Here is a 16886-nt window from a genome sequence, read left to right as displayed (position 1 = left end):
ATCGTACCTTCCCTCCCACAGATACCGTCGGCAGGAGGATTCAAGGGAAGCGTCCATGTGCCCGGCAGGAACTGGGGCAGAGGCTGGGCAGACCTGACCCCACGGGCTTGCTGCACGCTGAGGCCTGAATGGCAGAGCCTACATAGCAAGCCTGCTGAATGGATTCTCACACTGGTGAATGCACGGGCGCCGGCTGGGAAACTAGCTCCTCACCACCCCTGAGGGACGGCTCCAGGCCCCTTCCCGTGACAGGAATAGGACTACGTGTCCATGCAGTTTCCTGCACGAGAGGCCCTGGGTGAGTAGTGGGCGCTGCCCTCACTACCATGCCTGGTAAAGGAAGCTATCTGCAGAATCCGTGTGACTGACCGATTCGTCTTCCCAGCTCTCAGGGCGGTGTGTGTGGGGGCCTGAGGCAAGCGTGTGTGACTGTGCGTGCAGGTGTGTGTCCATACACGCGGGTGCACAAACTGACAATACTGAGTTCACACCACGGAGTGTCACCTCAATTCTGAGAATCCTTCATGTGAACACGGTTGGCTTTTCTAGGGATTTATAGATCGTGTTCAGATCCATAGATAAAACTGAATTTGTGGCTGTAAAGCAAATCTAGAGGGACTCACGGCCCCACACAGGGACCTTACAGCCGCGACTGAAAAACCGCACTCAGCCACAGGCTCAGTCCTGACCGGGAAGGGCTGGTTCAACATAAATCTCTTGGGATTTTTGGTTTTCAAAAGGGGGCAGGCAGAGCTGCAGGACTGCCAGGCTCCAGCTAAGCGTGCCTCACTCACTGCAAGGAAAGCTCTGGTGTGTCCCCTTCCAAACACAGCTGTCGCTGTCTGGGTGAGACTGGGGAGAAACTCGGGTTTCTTGATGCTCAGAGCTGAGCACCAGGCTGGGGCCCCAGACCTCCCCCAGACACTGACCAGATGACCTGCAGGCTACAGCAAGGCCCGGCCCGCCGGAGCAGAAGCTCCCCAGGAGGGGCCCAGCGTGAGCATGTGGTGCCAACAACCGCACACTGCTGCCACCACCTGCCGCCGCCACCACACATCTGTGAACCAACATTATATCCCCACTCCAGAGAAGCAGCACTGAGCTGCCAGGGCCTGTCTCCCGGACCCCAGCTCCAAGGTGTCTGGGCTTTCTTCCCAGGTCCCTACTTTTCTAGCCCCTTCCACCGACTTTGGAGAAAGATCATCCAAACTGGAAGCTCAGAGAAGGTGCTGGAAGGATGTTGAGTGGCAACCCCAGAACAGGCACGCGACAGGAGCCCCTCTTCTTGGAGACGTGGCACCCGTGAATGGCACGTGCACTGTCACCTGCACGAAGGCAGCAGAGGCTGCTCAGCAGGACCGACGCTGCGGCGAGGGTGGACAGAGGTGGGGAGGAGAAAGGCCACCCGGCCACACCTGTGGGCCCCTCACACGTGCCAGTCTCCACACATGCATGCGTGTCTCCACGTCTCTCCGGGAGAGTGGCCCCAGAGGCCATGCTTGCCATGGAGAGCTGGTGCTCCCCCCCCCTCCCGCTGCCTCGGCCCGCTGCCCTCCCGGCTGCTCTCCCCACCTGTGCCATGCAGGGACCACCTTGCCCCACCAGCGCGCTTCCCACCTGGACCTGGAGGCAACGGCGCTCGGCACGAACCCCAGACTCACCAGAGCACCAACAGGGCCACGGAGCCAGGGCACTGACGTGGAGGGTGCAGGGGCCCCAATGCACCTGGAAGCGCCCTGAGAAGAGACAGCCACACTCACTTCGGCTGAAGAAGATTCTGCCCAGAAACACCACATTTAGATTTAATTAAATCTAATCAATTAACCCACGCTGAGAAACCTCAACCTTCTATGGAGAGAGAATCATCTAGAATGCAACTCCTGAAACAGGCAAGTGGGAAACACCACGACCCCGTGACCCCAGGGCCAGAAGCACACAGAACGCAGGGAGAAACAGCAACCTTCTAGAGACATCCGTGCCACTGAGAGTCGCGTCGCCCGACACCAAGCAGCAGGAGCACTTGTCATTTGTCAGAAGTGAGGTGGTTTTCACTCAGCACTTCTCCCAAGTCTACCCCGGCAGGGCCTGACGGGCTCAGGGCACAGCCCACCCACAGCCGGGGTGCCCTGGCTGATCTCAGGGAGACACATCAAGGAGCTGGCAGGGTGGCCTGAGGACCGGCAAGCAGCCCCTGTTCATCCTGCCTCCCCCACAAGCCCTCCCGGCTCCAGAATGGCCCCCAAGCCTGCTAGTCAGTGGCTCAAACACATCAAAACCAAAACCACGGGGGAGAGAGGCCCAGGAGCGCTGCCCGCCCAACAGCCATGCGCACCTCCAGAGCCCGACAGCTACAGCGATGCCCAGTCCAGACATACAGGGGTGAAGGGCCTGAGGAATCCTGGGATGGAGGAGCCACCATCCAGCAGCACCCTTGCCTCTCCTCCAGGGCCTGCACCCTGCAGTGCCACACCCTGCACTCCCCAGTCTCTGGGTGAAACCTTCTATTTCCCCAGGACATGGCCTTGGTGAGCCTCGCAGGGGGAGACCTGGTCAATCTATGTGCTCCAAGTGTGTATGATGGTGCGTCTCGGCTCCGCAGGGCGCAGGGGCCGTCTGTGCTGTTCCCAGCAAAGCGCCTCTGTCCACAGACAAGGCCCGGTGTCCTCCCTGGAGGAGGGAGGTGTGGCTTGAGGCAGGTCCACGGACAGGAGCCCGGCCCAGACGGGCACACGCCCATGGGTGCTCCCAGCCGCCACTCCCACATCTGGCCTGGGCAGGGCCTGGGCAAGGAACAGCCACCAACATCACAGACAAAGAAAGCAAGCAGCCGTCCTGCCCAGCAGCTCCTCAGAGAAGAGGAGTGTCTCTGAAACCACGTCTCGTTCCTCTTAGAACCGGCACTGACACACAGACCCTGCACTCCAGAGCTGGTCAGACACAGCAGGGCACAAACCTGGGAGGCTTCAGAAATGGCTGCCACCCTCGGCACTGGGCAGTGCAGCCAGTGGCGGCTCCTTCCCGGGAGAACCCAGCTGGGTCACAGCCCCAGGTCCTTGGAGAAATGGGCAGGGACCTGCCATGGCCAACACCACCCGCGGTCACTGGACACCTGCTGGGTGTGGCCCAGGGGCACCACAGTGTTTGCAGGGAAGCAGGGCCCATTGCTCAGGCAGCGAGGAAGGACCAGGCCCCACACGAGAGCCGCCAGGGCGCCGCCTCCCCATGGGGTGATCACTGCCGCAGGTGGCCGCTTCTCATGTGGTCTCCAGGTGATGTGTCCACCCCTCCTGTCCCACCTGCACCAAATATGGGTTTTATGAGGCTGGGATAGAGCGTGTTCCAGTGGGCGTGCAGACCCCTCTCTACCTAGGAAAGCCTCCCGGGAGGCTCTTCTGCGCTATTAGGAGAGGTCACTAGCAGCGGCCATGCCAGAGCCCACGTGTCATCTTAAATTTCCCCAAAGCACCAAGAAGCCAAAACTCTGAAATTACTAATAGAAGATTTTGGAGGCTGAGGATCTGGGCTTGGGGATGCTCACGCACCTCGCATTTCCTGTCTCAGCTGCACACCCCCTACTCCATAGGCCAGGCCTGTCAGGAGATGGAGGCTGAGGATCTGGGCTTGGGGACACTCACGCGCCTCGTATTTCCTGTCTCAGCTGCACACCCCCTACTCTAGTGGCCAGGCCTGTCAGGAGACCCAGGCCACATTTTTGCCAGTTTTTCCAGGCAGTGGAGCTGTGGAACGGGTAGTTAGAAGTCAGTGTCGCAGACCTGCCAGAGGCCACCCGCCTTCCCCGTGCCAGTAAATCTCCACAAAATTCCACCCATTTTCTCAAATATTGTCATTACTGTTTTAAGCAGTGACTGGCTGGGCCGACCTCATTCCACGTTGGTCTCCTGACACAGCAAATCTGCCCCGTGAACACCTTCCCAGCAGCACTGAGCATCTGTCCCCATCGCTCAAGACAGAGCCCGTGGGCTTTGCTTTAGGGGAGAAATAAATGGTGAATCCTCATTCATCATAAAAGCTGACAACGTATCTCAGGGGGTGGCTCAGGCTTCAACACTGTGCTTCTGAGAGTTCTTGCTCCTGGGAAAACAGACACAGCCCGACGGCAACCATGTCTGCTCTCCCAGCCGCGTGGGCTGCGGGAACAACAGCGTTATGTGGAACTAGGAAATTCCCTGTGCGTTTATGCACTTGGCAGTCCAGGGAAGTGACGGTCATTCGCCCTGAAATTTTGCTGAAAGAGGAGAGGGCTGTTGTCTAGGTTCCAAGGCAGACTCATAAAAAATTAATCCGTGCCTCCTGCAGGCCTCCAGCGTTTGGCAGCAGCGGTGCTGTGGCGTGTGGTTTTGTGGTCAGACCTGCACTTTAGTTTCCACCCCATGGCGTCCTCCCCGTGCGTGGGCCTCTGCGTGGCTCCTGGGGCGGGGCCGGAGTGGCTGCTGTTTGAGGTTCTGCAATAGCACAGCTCCTGGTGGGGCCTCGGAGCTCTGATCAGATAACAATGTGTCCCAGTGACGTCCCTCCCCGGCTTTCCAGTTTAACAGCCCTGCCTGGCAGGGCACATGGAGAACCAGGAGCTCCTGTGTGTGGCAAACCACTTAAGAAAGCGTGGATGAGGCCCTGCGTGGAATAGTGCGTGCTGTGGTCATCTGTCCACAGTATTCACAGGCTCTCAGGAACCTGCTCCTCACAGTACTGAACACTCCCCGAGCCCCTGCCAGCTGAAGGTACCACACAAAGTGAGAATTAGAACCGCCAGCTGAATGCGCATTTTAACAACCGGAAAAGAAGAGCTGCTTCACGGGAGGCTCCACTCCTTGGTCTTCAGCTGTCAAGTTTCTTACATGACAGAAAAAACATCTGTTATGGATCTACGGGAGCAAAGTTGACCTACGAGCTGGGCGACGGAAGGAGAGGCCCACCAAGGCCACTGTGGGCACCAGCGGGCCTGCCCCACCCTGCGTCCTGAGCTTGGGATATGGCCGGGAGCCCTCCCTGGGGCCAGTCTGGCCTCCCGACTGTGGGTCCTCGCCTGACCCACCCGCCCCTCTCACCCGTGCGGCTGAGGCAGGATCCCAGACCACCTGCCCTCACTTCTTTACGGACTCAGTTGGCCCCTCTCCTAACTGACAATATTACAAGCTGCAAACCTAAAATGCTGTTTCAGAACGGGCCGAGGCTTCTCATTTCACGTTCCAGTGACCTATTAATTATTCACATGAGCCCAGCCTCCTGTGTGATGGGTGAGATGCTATCGGGCAGGTTATTTTGGTGACTTGGTAAACAGACCTGAGTTATTTGACCCCTGGGTCAGAGGTCAGGCTACATCCCACAGAGGTCCACGTGCCCCCGCGGGATGGTGGGTGCCATGGAGGTGGGAGCCAAGGGCCGGGGACGTGCTGCAAAGACATCTTCTCAGGGCCCTGGGCCCTTCCCGGCCGCCTCTGGCAGAGTGTAGCTGCCACGAGCAGTGGAGGACGCAGGCCAAGGACGGGGTGACTCCTTGGGCGAGGAACACATTGGGCGAGGAGGCTGCAGGCCATGGCAAAGAGGGCAGGATGGAAGGAAGGAGGCACAATCAGAAACAGAGAGGAGGAAAGCAAGGCAGAGTGACCAGGGCGGGCGCTGCTCACGCTGCTCAGCGCCTCCTCGGAGGGAGCGGGGAGCCGGACCCCAGGTCTCCTCCAGGACCACAGTCCCCCCGATGGGCAACACGCAGGTGGAGGACCAGCCTCCACCTTCACACCCAGAAAGGCAATGAGTTGCACGAAAAGGCCTCAATGGCTGTGTCGTTGCTTTCTGCCCTCCCTGGCCAGAGAAGGGGAAGAACACTGCCTGTCTCACCCCAGACAATCCTGATGCCGGCTGCCTACATACTGAGGTGAGCAGGACTGAGGGCAGAGGCTGTGTGCGGATGAGGAGGTGAGACAAGAAGAAAAGCCAGCAGCCACCCAGAGCACTCGCGAACTCCCGGTTCCAGCTTCGTTGAGAGCAGAACAGGCCCTCCAGGGTGAGGAGACTGTGTGTACAGAGAGACTCTCACCCTCAGGCAGAACCTGCCGTCAGGGCAGAGGGCAGAGGGTGGCGGCTGCCCAAGGTGCCACCATCAGGACACTCAGTGTGAGCCGGGATTTGGGGGAGAGCTGAGGCCAGAGGGAAACATCTGCCGCGCATCACTTTCATGCCTCGCTGGAAATGCTGGTGAGAAGCAGACAGCAGGCGGACGCCCCCTCAGCCTCCCCTACAACCAGCGGCCTGGCCAGGTCCCAGCATCGGCAGATCCAGACCGGCCCCCCGAGAACTGGCGGCCAAGGTGCTGGAGCAGGGGCAGGAGGCGCCAGTGACAAGGGGGCTGTGTGGGCAGGAGCTGAGGCTGGCTGGGCTGCTGGTCACTCCCTGCCTGGCCAGAAGCCTCTGGGAGGCTCTGTCTGAGTCACTGGTTCTACCAGGGCAAGGTGAGTCCTAAACAGGCGTCTTCATCCTTGGTTTCCCAGGAGCAGGGAGGCCCACGCCAGACCCCTCTCTCCACTGTCCCCCTCACACACACAGGGGGCAGGACTGTCCTTACCCGCAGGCCCCACCCTGCAGAGGGGGCGCACCCATCACCATGGCCGAGGTCCCACCAGACCCTGCAGGGACCACGTCCACCAGGGGCTGCCGGCCATCCTGAACCACCCAGACCCCCTCGCCGACGGCTCCAGGGCCCCGCTCTTCCAGGCTAAACCACGGCCCTGTTCCTTTGATGCTGGTGTTTTTAGCGCCATGGCAGCCGTAATGGGGGTGGCCTCAGGGTGCGGACGGTGTGATCATGGCAATGTGGCCACAAGAATAGGGGCTGGCCTGGGGTGGTCTCTCCCCAGCGTGGGAACAATGACATCCCCACAGAGACGGCAGGGGGCACGCTCAGTGCTCACTGGAGGGGGCTGGCCTCCTTCCCTCTGAAGAAAAGGCCCTAAATGGGGGGACCCCCGGATGCCGGCCGCCCCTCACGCCCCTCAGCGCCCACAGGTACCCGAATGCCGGGGTCCCTCCCGCCCCTCAGCGCCCACAGGTACCCGGATGCCGGCCGCCCCTCACGCCCCTCAGCGCCCACAGGTACCCGGATGCCGGCCGCCCCTCCCGCCCCTCAGCGCCCACAGGTACCCGGATGCCGGCCGCCCCTCCCGCCCCTCAGCGCCCACAGGTACCCGGATGCCGGCCGCCCCTCACGCCCCTCAGCGCCCACAGGTACCCGGATGCCGGCCGCCCCTCCCGCCCCTCAGCGCCCACAGGTACCCGGATGCCGGCCGCTCCTCACGCCTCTCAGCGCCCACAGGTACCCGGATGCCGGGGTCCCTCACGCCCCTCAGCGCCCACAGGTACCCGAATGCCAGGGTCCCTCCCGCCCCTCAGCGTCCACAGGTACCCGGATGCCGGCCGCCCCTCACGCCCCTCAGCGCCCACAGGTACCCGGATGCCGGCCGCCCCTCACGCCTCTCAGCGCCCACAGGTACCCGGATGCCGGGGTCCCTCCCGCCCCTCAGGGCCCACAGATACCCGAATGCCAGGGTCCCTCCCGCCCCTCAGCGTCCACAGGTACCCGGATGCCGGCCGCCCCTCACGCCCCTCAGCGCCCACAGGTACCCGGATGCCGGCCGCCCCTCACGCCTCTCAGCGCCCACAGGTACCCGGATGCCGGGGTCCCTCACGCCCCTCAGCGCCCACAGGTACCCGGATGCCGGCCCCCCCTCACGCCCCTCAGCACCCACAAGTAAGAGCGAGCACCTGTCCGGAGGAGCAAACACCCTTTCCTAACCCGGGGTCCACGCCCCGAATGCTTCCTGGAGAGAAGGTGCTGCATTCTGCTCACGTGCTTCACTTCCCAACTGCGAAACACATGGGGATGGAGAGGACGGGGACGCCAGGCGCGGGAGGACGCAAACAGCGGGAGCGGGAGGACGAGGACACCAGACGCGGGAAGACACCGGACGCGGGAGGACGGAGACACCGGGTGCGAGAGGACGAGGACGCCGGGCGCGGGGGCACAGTGTGCCCCTGACCGCGAGAGCTGACACCCACATGCCCTGGGCCCCCGCCACCCTCCAGGGCTCAGCTGCACTGCAGGAGACAGCGAGCTTTAATTTTATGGACAAGCTTTTTGAGATGCAGCAGACAGACGATTCACAACGATTCACAACGATTCACAGCATTTCTCAAATGCAGGAAACTCCCACGCCAGTTGTTCCCAGTGGCTCCCAGTGGCCCTGACCAGCCGCCCGCAGCGCCCACCACCCACGGCCTCGTCCTCGCGCCCCCAGGCCAGTGCGATGAGCCTCGTTTCTGGAAAGCGGGAAAGGGGCTGCGTCAAAGGATGTGCTAAAATAACCCAACGGCACCGAGGGCACGTCTGCGGTTACGAGGAGCTTCCACGGCAACTGAGAGCTTTCTATTCTCGTTTGTTTTTTAATTATGCACAAATTCTATTTTTATCCAATTTGTGGTCCACCAACTGAAAGAGAAAACTAACCCCCAAAACCCCCTCTTTTTAGCTGCTTTTACCTCACACTTGCAGAGACATAAATCCACTCTGCCACAGATACATCAGAAAACTCTTTAAATTACTAATTTCTACAAATGAGATATGCTGACAGCTCCTGACGTTTTCCCTGCAGGGGACCGTTTTCTCCCACGTTTCAACGGAAAGGGCTCCTTCTGTGGAAACACAGAGCCAGCCTCTCCCGTTTCGCTGCTGCGCACACACGGGCCACTTGATTTGGAATAATTGTTGAGGGTACATTTTAAAGATATTTTTAATTACTGTTTCAAGTTTCCTGAGTCCTCCAGAACACCTCGATCCTCTCAGTGGCATCTGTATTGATAGATTTCTGCACCCTCAGCCCAAGACACCCAGACGGCAGAACTAGAGACGGGATTCCAGAAGATTCCAGAAGATGCAGGGAGAGTACCCAAGCACTGAGCTGTGTCCGCAGAGACGGGTGACACCAGGCACCGGCGTTATTCACAGGCAGGTGAAAATACATCCATTAAAACCCAGGGCTGCCTGTAGTCCCAGCTACTCGGGAGGCTGAGGCAGGAGAATCACTTGAACCCAGGAGACAGAGGTTGCAGTGAGCTAAGATCGCACCACTGCACTCCAGCCCGAGAGCGAGACTCCATCTCAAAAGAAAAAAAACAAAACAAAACCAAAAACCAAAAACCAAAAAACAAAACAAAAACCTCAGAGCTCTCTCCACACTCATGGTCCTGCTTTACCCTCCAAATAACAGCCTCGATTCCTACACCCGCCCCTCATCCGGACACGGTGAAAAGGGCGACGGCCAGTGCCCCTCACCGATATACTTTACAACAAATAGGGTGGACTGGGCCATTATTTCTCTATTGCTTTATTTCCACTTCTTTCACAGCCTCATTTCTTGTCCTATCTAATATCCTTCCCACTGAGCAATAACAAGCTTTCGGTCAGTAAAAACCGAGGCAGGGATGGGGAGGTGCAGGCCTGCAGTGACGGAGCGTGGCGCAGCGCTGTCTGACCTTTCCCACCTGGGAGGGTGGAGACTTTAAATGTCAAACGGGCCACTGTGCACTCAGGTGTCTCCCGCATTTCCTTGCTTCAAGCACCGACAAGGTAGGTACTAATTGGCATCAAGCACACAGGCCACAAACATCACATTAACATCATCTGCAAGTGCTGGCAAAAACGCCTCACCCCAGAGCCCTGCCCACTAATTCCCTGCCGCCGGCTGTTGCGTTGGCAAACAGCCATTTGTCCCTGCGGCCACCTTCTCTCCACTATTTATCTAAATGGAAGAAAATAAAAACACGAGGCACTCTGCTGAACACCTCTTCCGGCTTGCATCATTCCCTAAATAACGGGGCCAGGGCACCCAGTTTTTTGCTGTTGGGGTGTGCTAGGAAAACATCCTCTGTGCTGCCGCGTAGCCTGGAGCCCTGGGGCCAGACACACTTGCCGCTCTGTGGCTGCCAAAGCAGCGGATCCAGGGCCTGGGGCCTACAGCTGACGAGGTAACAGGTGGGACGAAGAAAATGCCAACACCCATGGCTACCCGGGATCCACATCAACACCTGGGGTGCAGAGGGAGCATGGCTCTGTGCAGACGCTGCCTGTCCCCGGCGCGGTCATTACACACCTCCCTGGACAGCCTAACTCCACATGGCTTTCCCCCAGGGTGTGAGGAAGGTGAGGAAGCCACACCAGAACCCAGGGAGTCAGGCCCACCCCAGCAGGGATGCGGTTGCAGGGCTGCTCAGGGACTCAGGCCCACCCCGGCAGGGAGGTGACTGCAAGGTTGCCAGGCCCAGGCCCAGGCCCACCCTGGCAGGGATGCAGCTTGCAAGGTTGTCCAGGGAGTCAGGCCCATCCTGGCAGGGACACGGCTGCAGCGGTGCTCAGGGAGTGAGGCCCATCCCGGCAGGGACATGGCTGCAGGGTTGCTCAGGGAGTCAGGCCCACCCCAGCAGGGACACGGCTGCAGAGTTGCCAGGCCCAGGCCCACCCCGGCAGGGATGTGGCTGCCAGGCCCAGGCCCACTCTGGAAGCCACTCCTCCTCTCCTCGGGGAGCACCTTGAGCCCTGGTGCCCCCCAGCACCCAAGCCCAGAGTATGGAATTCTGCAGGCCTGGGTGGGCCACAGAACCTGCATTTCTGAGGGCCCCCCCACCAGGCGAGGCTGGTGCTGCTGATGAGAACCCCTGCCTCCAAGTTCAGAGGCTTTAGAGAGGGGAGAATCAACCCCCAAAACATCCACACCACAGGCAGCATCCATGGACACGAGAGCTGCCTTGGGCAAATCTGAAAACAATGAGAGAGGGCCTGCACGTGTGGAAGCAGGAGGAGCTGTGGCATGCTCCCATTCCATCTCAGAGGCGGTGAGCAGCCACCCGGGACTAACCATGACAGAGCATTCAGCTGGCCTGGCTGGGAGAGTCTAAGCACAGTTAGCTGTGGCTCCAAAGTTACTTTTGGACCAAAAAAGCACCAAGTGACGTGCGAGTCTGGCCGCAGTGCCTACCTGCACAATGGGGTGTCCTCCGGCTGACGCCTTCACGGCCCCCCGGCTGCCCTCTGTCTCGTAGTGGGCTCGGTGGTGGGACTTGGGCTGCACCTCAATCCGAAGCTCATACGGGCCTGAGTGGGACGGCAGCTGCCAGTCCAGGGCGGGCAGGGTCGGGCTGGAAGGGAACAGAGCAGAGGAGGCGTTCAGCACCACACAGACCTCGCCAGGGCCACACGTGCCCGTGCTCACCCGTCGCCATCTTGGGTGGACACTTCATCAGCGAGGGCACGTCCTGACTCGGAGATGGACAAGCCTGTGTCAACACAGTGCTTACTCATCATGACCTGTGGCCACGGCCTGGCCAGTTCTCTAAGACGGAAACATTTTCCGAGCACAACGTTAACACGCTTTTCTTCCTTCATGACAGGCTTCTATCAGTTACTTAACCCTCCAGTAAGACAGGTTTTAGAACTCATTGAAAATCTGTTTTAAAATCTAAGAGGTACGAGCTGTGGCCTAAGAAGCAGGAAGCTCAAACCTCTCCTCGCTATGAACCAGCTATGTGGCTGCCGTCAAGACAGGTGACTGACTGGGCCCTTTATAAAATGGTGGGTTTGGAAGTCATGGTGTGCGCAGCACTGCCAGCCCCCAAATTCCATGATTGCTGCAAGACAAACAGAAGGGCCTGACTGAGGGCCAGGAGGAGGGACCTGGCGTCCATGGAGGGCAGTGGGAGCAAACGCAGCAGGGCGGGGTACGACGGTGAAGGCTTTGGGAGGCTGTTGGTTACTTTGCACAGAGGGACACGAGCTGCATGACCTGGCGGGTGACAGGTGCTGGGGCTGTCCTCAGAGCCTACAGCCCAGCTGGGGGCTCCACGGCCCCTGTCCTTTCAAGAGATGAATGTTTGGCGTGAAAGGCTAAGGTGAGGTCCTGCCCGTGCCCTCGGCGTGAGTGTCTTCCCAACTGTGTTCTGTAGGAAGCCCAGGCGGACTGTCTCAACATTCCTGGGGGCCACATGGTGCACCCAAGGGGTTCTCGCATCTAGGGGGTGGCCTGCCCTGGTGCACCACCATCCACACAGGCACCACCTTCCAGCCCGTGCAAGAGGCCAGTGCCTCTGCCATCAGAGTCTGTTTCTGGGAGGGCCAAGGCTCTGTGGCTGCTGCAGCCCTGGCCCAGCCTCCTCTCCCACTCAGTCTGTCTCCCCAGCACTGCCTACTGCAGGGGCCAAGGCAGGCGGAGTATGCGGTGGGACCCTCCCTGGACCAGCACTGCTCATCAGATCAGGTGCAAGACCCTGCATGGGCAGAGGCAGCCCAGGGCCCAACGGCTGTCCTCACCGCTATGTGGGCAGAGACCCAGGGCCCGCCGACCGTCCTCACCACTGTGTGAGCAGAGACCCAGGGCCCGCCGACAGTCCTTATCGCACAGGCTCACCCCGAGCACCGTGGGCCGGGGCTCCTGAGGTCACCCTCCACACAGGGCCTGTGACTTCCCCGTCTTCGGAACCAGCCCCTCTGGCCAGGACTCAATTATTGCCTAGAGCTGCTGACCATCATTCTACGTCAGTTTTAAGTATAAGCCACAGAGACATGGGACATGCGGGGCAGCTTCTCGAGAAGGGCAGGTTCCGTGCAATGCAGGCTCAGAGCAGGGGCATCTGCAAGTTCAAGGAAACTGCCTCCCAAGCCTCCCGAAGGCCCCCACACCTCAGGACACACTGTGAACCCAAAGTGACTTAAAAACAAAACAAAGGCCGGGCATGGTGGCTCACGCCTGTAACCCCAACACTCGGGGAGGCCGAGGAGGGTGGATCACGAGGTCAGGAGATTGAGACCATCCTGGCCAACATAGTGAAACCCCGTCTCTACTAAAAATACAAAAATTAGCCGGGCATGGTGGCGGAGGCCTGTAGTCCCAGCTACTCGGGAGGCTGAGGGAGGAGAATTGCTTGAACGGAAGAGGCGGAGGTTGCAATGAGCCGAGATTGCACCACAGCACTCCAGCCTTGGCGACAGAGCGAGACTCCATCTAAAAAAGAACAACAACAAAAAACAAAACAAAACAAAAAAAAACAAGGCCAGTCACAGTGGCCCACGCCTGTAATCCCAAAACTTTGGGAGGCCAAGGGGAACAGATCACTTGAGCTCAGGAGTTCGAGACCAGCCTGGACAACATGGCGAGACCCCATCTCTACAAAACAAAAAATAAAAACATGAGCAGGACATGGTGGTGCACATCTGTGATCCCAGCCACACAGGAGGCTGAGCGGGGAAGATCGCCTGAGCCAGGGGAGGTTGAGATGGCAGTGAGCCAAGATCGCATGTGCTTCAGCCTGGGCAACAGGGCAAGACTCTGTCTCAAAACAAACAAACTAGAAACAATGGGCAGAATAAAAGACTCGTTTAAAGAGAAAAAGCCCAGGAGGCAGCTTGAATGGAATCGACTACGTAATTTTTAAAAATACAAACACCTAAAATGTTCCTTAACAAGACTACATATTTTATGACACTGGAAGCTTCATAGTAATTTGAAAACTCAGAAATGGATTTATCCAAAGATGCACCTGGCAGGCTCACCACCCACCTCCGCTCTGTGGGGTTTTGGGCCCTGCAGGTGCCCGCTGGACCCCAACTCAGCCACGACAGCCTCCCTGACAGAGGAATCTCCAAGACGCGGATTCGCGGGCTGTACTGTCAGAGCTGTTTCCCACGTGAGGTGATCAGCATGGACGCCCAGTATCAGCTAATGCTGCCAGGCAGAAGGAAAGGCAGCTGGACCCAGGGCTCCATACAGGAAGGACAAGAGCCTCTAGAGAAAGGCTTCTCTGCACAGAGCTCGGGGCCAGCTGCGAGTTTCTGGGGAAGGGAGAAGGGGCAGCTGCAGGGCTGGGCAATGAAGGGCCCCTCTGCAGTGGCCACACCCGCTCCTGGACAGGCAGGCACTAAACAAAGTCACGGATGATGCGAGGCGGTGCCCATCTCAGGCACCCTGCACCTATCTTTTGCTATGAATTCAAAAAGGAACAAATGAAAAACAAAATTCACGGCCGGGTGTGGTGGCTCATGCCTGTAATCCCAGCACTTTGGGAGGCTGAGGCAGACAGATCACCTGAGGTTAGGAGATCAAGACCATTCTGGCCAACACATGGTGAAACCCCGTCTCCACTAAAAATACAAAAATCAGCTGGGCGTGGTGGCGAGTGCCTGTAATCCCAGCCACTCAGGAGGGTGAAGCAGGAGAATTGCTTGAACCTGGGAGGCAGAGGCTGTAGTGAGCCGAAATTGCACCACTGCAATCCAGCCTGGGCAACAGAGTGAGACTCCATCTCAAAACAAACAAACCAAAAACAAAATTCACAGTGAAAAAATCTGGGCTCACCGGATTCCCAGGAAAGTTAAGAGACAGAGAAGAGACAGCGAGAGAGAGGAGAGAGGAGGAAAGAAGAAAAGAAAAGCCGCCTCTCCCCACTGCCGATCTGGTTAAAGGCAGACACACTTCCTAAAGATAAGGCAGTCTAAACCACTCTGCAGCTGACTATTACATAAGAATAAGTTTGTGTAAACGCAGCCACGTGTCACTTTATGACGGGGACACATTCTGAAAAACGCATCCTTAGGCCATTTTGTCGTTGTGGGAACTCGTGTGAACTGACTCGGTGTGGCCAGTGCACACCCCAGCCACATGGAGTGGCCCACGGCTCCCCAGTACACTTCTGCACGGCGTGTGGCTGCGCTGAACACCGTGGGTGACTGCCCCACAGCGGTCACGGTTTGTGAATCTAAACACATTTAAGCACGGAAAAGATGCAGTAAAACTATGCTCTCACGATCTCATGAGAACCCTCATACGTGAAGTCCGCTGTTGACCCGACGCCACGACGCAGGACTGCATTTGGCTCTGGAATCATTTGCAGATTTAGTGACACAGTGTGTGCATGGCTTACAGCAAGAATGGTTTACAAAATAAATATCATAATCCAGACAATTAAGATGATTGGTTTTGGTTAGAAATTTTCAGCATGAATTTGGCAGCTCTACAAATCTGTGTCTCTGGTTCAGACAAAAGAGCCCAAATGAGCGGGAAAGGAGCCTGCACTGCTGCGGAGACGGGACCGCTGCTGCCCACGCTCCACTCCACTCCACTCTGCGTGCTTCCTTCTGGGAGGCGACGCCTGGGGCAGCCGCGGGCAGGCATGCTTCAGTCGGGGGTCTCTGACCAGCCCAGCCCCCGGAACGGCAACTTGCTTGCTGAAGCCCTGAGCTCAGGACTGAGAATAATTCCAACAACTTCAAACTCGTCTTCAACGTAAGTCAATTTTTTAAAAAAGTGACACTCAACGCAACTGAAAAAATTAAAAAAAAAAATTCGGGTGAAATTTGCATCCAACATCCACCTGGTCTGGATGGTAACCGATGAACGTCCACCTGGTCTGGACAGTGACCGATGCCAAAGGGTGTTTTTCTCTGTTTCTCTCTCTCTCTTTTTTTTTGAGACGGAGTCCCGCTCTGTTGCCCAGGCTGGAGTGCAGTGGCGCCATCTCGGCTCACTGCAGCCTCCGCCTCCTAGGTTCAAGCAATACTCCTGCCTCAGCCTCCAGAGTAGCTGGGAGTACAGGTGGCCACCACCGCACTGGCTAATTTTTTGTATTTTTAGTAGAGACACAGTTTCACCATGTTGGCCAGGCTGGTCTCAAACTCCTGACCTCAGGTGATCCGCCCACTTCAGCCTCCCAAAGTGCTGGGATTACAGGTGTGAGCCTCTGTGCCCAGCCCACTGGGTGTATTTCTGTAAGCATTTTTACAAAATGATACATCTTAAGAAAATGAGATACATAGTTTGGTACTTTGTCTTTTCTTTTTCTCTTTTTATTTCTTAGAAACAAGGCCTCGCTCTGCTGCCTAGGCTGCGAGGGCAGTGGTGCGATCACAGCTCACTGCATTCTCCAACTCCTGGGCTCAACGGATCCTCCCACCTCAGCCTCCCAAAGTGCTGGGGTTACAGGCACGTATCACCATACCTGGCCTTTTTATAAAAGAAAGATCACATTTTGAGCATTTTAGCTTATTCAGAAACAATTTAATCACAGCATCCCATTTATCACAAGGACCATCCTCACTGTACTGCCGGGCTGTGGGCTGTTCCCCTCCTCTGTTGTTATAAACACTGGCGACACGAACATCCACACAACCAACTCCCAGGCCACATCTCCGGTCATGCCCTGAGCGCAGAACCACGGGTCAGAGGCGTGAGCATTGTGAGGCTCCCTGGAGGTGCCACAAAGGCTGCTGCCGATGGGTCCGGCTTACCCACCAGCGTCCAGGGTGCACTTGGTCTTTGCCAATGTGATGTATCAAGGCAGTTTTCTGGCCTGCTGTTTGCATCTTTACACGATAGTTAAAAACACCAGTGCAAGACTGAAAACAACACATTATGTACAAATAATAAAAACAAACACTTCTAAACCAGCAGCGGTAAAATTTCTACAACATCCCCTTGATTTATTTCCTGTTTCTCACTAAAGACACCACAGGGCCTGGCTGACCTTCCAGCCTGCCCACCGGCCCGAGGCCAGCCCCCGCACCGCACAGAGGCCAGCTGTCCAGGCCCCCCTACCCACCGCACAGAGGCCAGCCATCCAGCCTCCCCCACTACATACAGGCCAGCCATCCAGCACCCCCCCACCCACTGCACAGAGGCCAGCCGTCCAGCCCCCACTGCACAGAGGCCAGGCGTCCAGCACCCCCTCCACCCACTGCACAGAGGCCAGCCATCCAGCCTCCCCCACTACATACAGGCCAGCCGTCCAGCACCCCCCTGCACCCACTGCACAGAGGCCAGCTGTCCAGCCCTGCC

At 58.0% G+C, this 16886-nt stretch overlaps 1 protein-coding gene across 7 annotated transcripts in view; it reads right to left on the bottom strand.

Annotated features, from left to right (window-relative positions):
• NFATC1 (nuclear factor of activated T cells 1) overlaps positions 1-16886 on the bottom strand; it is a 135413-nt gene that overhangs the window by 85212 nt on the left and 33315 nt on the right. For all 7 annotated transcript variants that reach the window (XM_024235818.3, XM_024235815.3, XM_063716968.1 and 4 more), the window contains one exon: positions 11043-11202. In XM_024235818.3, the coding sequence (XP_024091586.1) occupies positions 11043-11202 (160 nt within the window). The remainder of the gene's footprint in view (positions 1-11042; positions 11203-16886) is intronic.

Source organism: Pongo abelii, chromosome 17 (genome assembly GCF_028885655.2).
Source record: "Pongo abelii isolate AG06213 chromosome 17, NHGRI_mPonAbe1-v2.0_pri, whole genome shotgun sequence".
NCBI lineage: Eukaryota > Metazoa > Chordata > Mammalia > Primates > Hominidae > Pongo > Pongo abelii.
This window is presented reverse-complemented; position numbering and strand designations above follow the sequence as displayed.